The 3,338-nt window shown below is 36.5% G+C and overlaps 1 protein-coding gene across 40 annotated transcripts in view; it reads left to right on the plus strand.

Annotated features, from left to right (window-relative positions):
• DOP1A (DOP1 leucine zipper like protein A) overlaps window positions 1-3,338 on the plus strand; it is a 98,548-nt gene that overhangs the window by 94,601 nt on the left and 609 nt on the right. For 22 of the 40 annotated variants that reach the window (XR_013534368.1, XM_054254187.2, XM_078369623.1 and 19 more), the window contains one exon: window positions 258-317. The exons of the other annotated variants lie outside the window; for them this stretch is intronic. Coding sequence is in view for 21 of the 22 variants with exons in the window: in XM_054254187.2 (XP_054110162.1) it covers window positions 258-317 (60 nt within the window). In the remaining variant the exon portion in view is untranslated. The remainder of the gene's footprint in view (window positions 1-257; window positions 318-3,338) is intronic. 40 annotated transcript variants of the gene reach the window in all.

Consider the following 3,338-nt stretch of genomic DNA (forward strand, 5'->3'; position numbering starts at 1 on the left):
AAGCAAATATGACCCTAGCCACATGTCCATTCTGTTATGCCTGCCTTTCATTAGTAATGAGAATTTTTATAAGACCCCCTCCTTTATCTAAATAATAAATATGACAGTCTTTTGCCAAAATTTGTCCCACAGAGTAAGAAAAAATTATTTTGATTGAAAGGCATCTTCCCATCCAGATCACTTTAACCAAGGTCTTCATGGCCAAGCATACTTTTCACTGGAACAAAGGCTGTGAGTTCTCCTCTTTCCTTCCGCAGGACAAGGAGGAGGACTTTAAGACAGTGGTTTTGGAGGGATTGGAGATGGCCAAGAATCAGGTGAGGGTGGCAGTTTCATACTTATGATATGGCAGTAAAAGTTGCCAAATACCGAGACACAAACCCAGGTCTGAATGTCAACAAATGTAAGAGGTAAACAGGAAGGAAGTCTTTTTTCAAGTGTAGGTTGGTGAAGTCCAAGGAGAAATCATTTGTATGGAAATGTTTGACTTTAAATACTGAAATGATAGATATAGTTCTGATTAAGAGCATCAGAAGCTCTGAATCAAGTGTATTCTTGTCAAGAGCTTAATAAAAGTCCTTCTGTTAAAGGCTCATCTTGTTAAGAATATAAACAAAAGGTTTCCCCATAGTTTCTATATAGAGGGTAGAAGGATATTATTCATTTTCCTTCAGGATAAAGTCATCTCTGTACACTGTTGTTGAATTGCAGTTTGATTTAGGGGATTAGAGTCAGTATGGTACCAGTACTTGAGTAATAGTTGAAATGTGAAAGTCACAGAACTCTCATTGTTGCCAGTGTCAGTTAAGAAAGAAAGATAGTTTCGTATAACCTATAATCTAGACTGGAAGTTAAATAATTACTAAGAAGCAAACTTAAGTGATAGCTATTGAGTTTTATGGTTTTTGACCAGAGACAGATAAAGTAGGTAATCTTTTCTTGGTTCACTCCTGGATTCTTCCATTTTAACGTAAATCTTTAGTTTAGTCCAAAAGTAACTGCGGTTTGGTACCTTCAATTTTAAATCATTATAACTAGGTACAAACAAATCTTTATTAATCAAAATAGGAACCATTACAATCAACACATTTCTGTCAACAACAAGTAAGTTTGTTTCTATAGCATAAAAGTCCATGCTTCCAAATTTGATGAATTCTTAGAATGCATTTACTGCATCCTCTTAGTTGGGGAAGCATTTTCCCTGCAGAAAGCTGTTGAGATGCCTGAAGAAGTGGTAGTTGGTTGGCAAAAGGTCAGGTGAATATGGCAGATGAGGCAAAACTTCGTAGCCCAATTAGTTCAACTTTTGAAGTATTGGTTGTGTGATATGTGCTCCAGCATTGTCATGGAAAAGAATTTCCGTTGGCCAATGCCGGCTGCAGGCATTGCAGTTTTTGGTGCATCTTACTGATTTGCTGAGCATACTTATCAGATGTAATGGTTTGACTTGGATTCAGAAAGCTGTAGTGGACAGCAGACCACCAAACAATGACCATGACCATTTTTTGGTGCAAGTTCAGCTCATTGTCAGTCGTATAAAATCCACTGTTTGTCGCAGGTCACAGTCCAGTCAGGAAATTATTTGTTGCACAGAATAGGGAGGATGACACTTCAAAACGATTTTTTCTTTTTCACTCAGCTCATGAGGCACCCACTTACTGAGCTTTTTCACCTTTCCAATTTGCTTCAAATGCTGAATGACCATATAATGGTCAATGTTGAGTTCTTGGGCAACTCTCTTATAGTTGTAAGACAATTAGCTTTGATGATTGCTCTCAACTGATCGTCAATTGCTGATGGATGGCCACTGTGCTCCTCATCTTCAAAGCTGTAGTCTTTGCAAAACTTCTTGAACCATCACTGCATTGTATCAGAACTGTATGTTTGTTAGCAGTTCCTAGGCCAAATGCATTGTTGATGTTGCATGTTGTCTACTGCCCTATGACCAATTTTGAACTCTAAGAAAATGACTCATTTGATTTTTGTCTAATATCATTTCTATAGTCTAAATATAAATAGCAGTAAGTAATTAGCATAAAAGTGAGAAATGTGCTTAAAATGATGTATAATATAACCAAAATTTAAGAACATACTCCAACATAAAACGGCAAATTTCAACAATGCAAAAACCGCAGTTTTACGTTGCCAACTTAGTATTTTCCTTTTTCAGGATTTTACTTTAAGCAACAAGCTTGAGAGCACATAGAAGAAAAGCTGGATTTTGTATCTGCTTTACCCACTAGGAAACTAGTGATAATAAATTATTAGGTAAACAATGAGTTTCTCAGCAACATCTGATCTTAGAAGGCACACTCCATTTGTTAATATGACAGATAATAATTCTGCTTCCTAAGTCTTCATTATTTCTTCCATCTGTCTAGTTCACTGCTTATTTTCATTATCCTTAGTGTGGTATTGTATCTGTGATTCTGCCCAAGTTCAACCAACCTCAGTTGTCTTGTATCTTTCTCTAGACAGAATGATGTTTGTGGCTGTGTTTGTGTAATTCAGGTGGCTTCTTAAACTAGCCTCTTAATACACAAATTATTTGTTTATATCTAATGGACAGTTTTCATTAACCTTCTCATAGACTGTCCCATTTTATAAGTAAGGTACCTTTGTGTATCAGGGATATCACAAGTATGGCAGAGTCAGTACACTAACCCAATTCCTTTGACTCCAGGTCCAGCTTTCCTCCCTGTGTTGTTGAGCACAAAGAAAGAAAAAGCAGTGTCTCTCCTGAGGGATCCCTTCCTTTCTCTGTGATGCAGGACTGACAGTAATTCTGCACTCTGGACACTGCTACCATCAAAGCAAATTTAGGCCATTTGGATAAATGGGAATTAACTAATTATAATAAAAGGGGATGTATAAAGCTCTTCATTCCTTTTTTCTGTAGTCATTTTGTGACCTAGTCCGTGGTTATATACATTAGTGAGAGTTCAGAAACCTGGTACAGGAGCTCTCAGATACATAAAGCAAGTTCTTAATGATAAAAAAAAAAAAAAAGAAAGAAAGAAACCTGGGTGCTTTTTGAGTAAATACAAAGCACAACATAAAACTTTTTTGTTTGACTCTAATCGTGTTCAAAGCTATTTGTTAACTAAGCTTATCTGTCCATTCTAGTTGGGAACTATTACTACAGTGTTAGACTGCTCCATATAAAACTAATAGATGACACTAAAAGGTCTCAGAAGCACCAACGGTTTTGATCAGGTCAGGAGTAGAAACCTAATGTCATTTATGTTCATTCCTTGGCCAACTGCCAATGCTTATATCTTTTTAATTTTTCTAACACACCACATTCTTAATACCAATTCACTTTTTGTTTTCTGCAG

Source organism: Callithrix jacchus, chromosome 4 (genome assembly GCF_049354715.1).
Source record: "Callithrix jacchus isolate 240 chromosome 4, calJac240_pri, whole genome shotgun sequence".
Taxonomy (NCBI): Eukaryota; Metazoa; Chordata; class Mammalia; order Primates; family Cebidae; genus Callithrix; species Callithrix jacchus.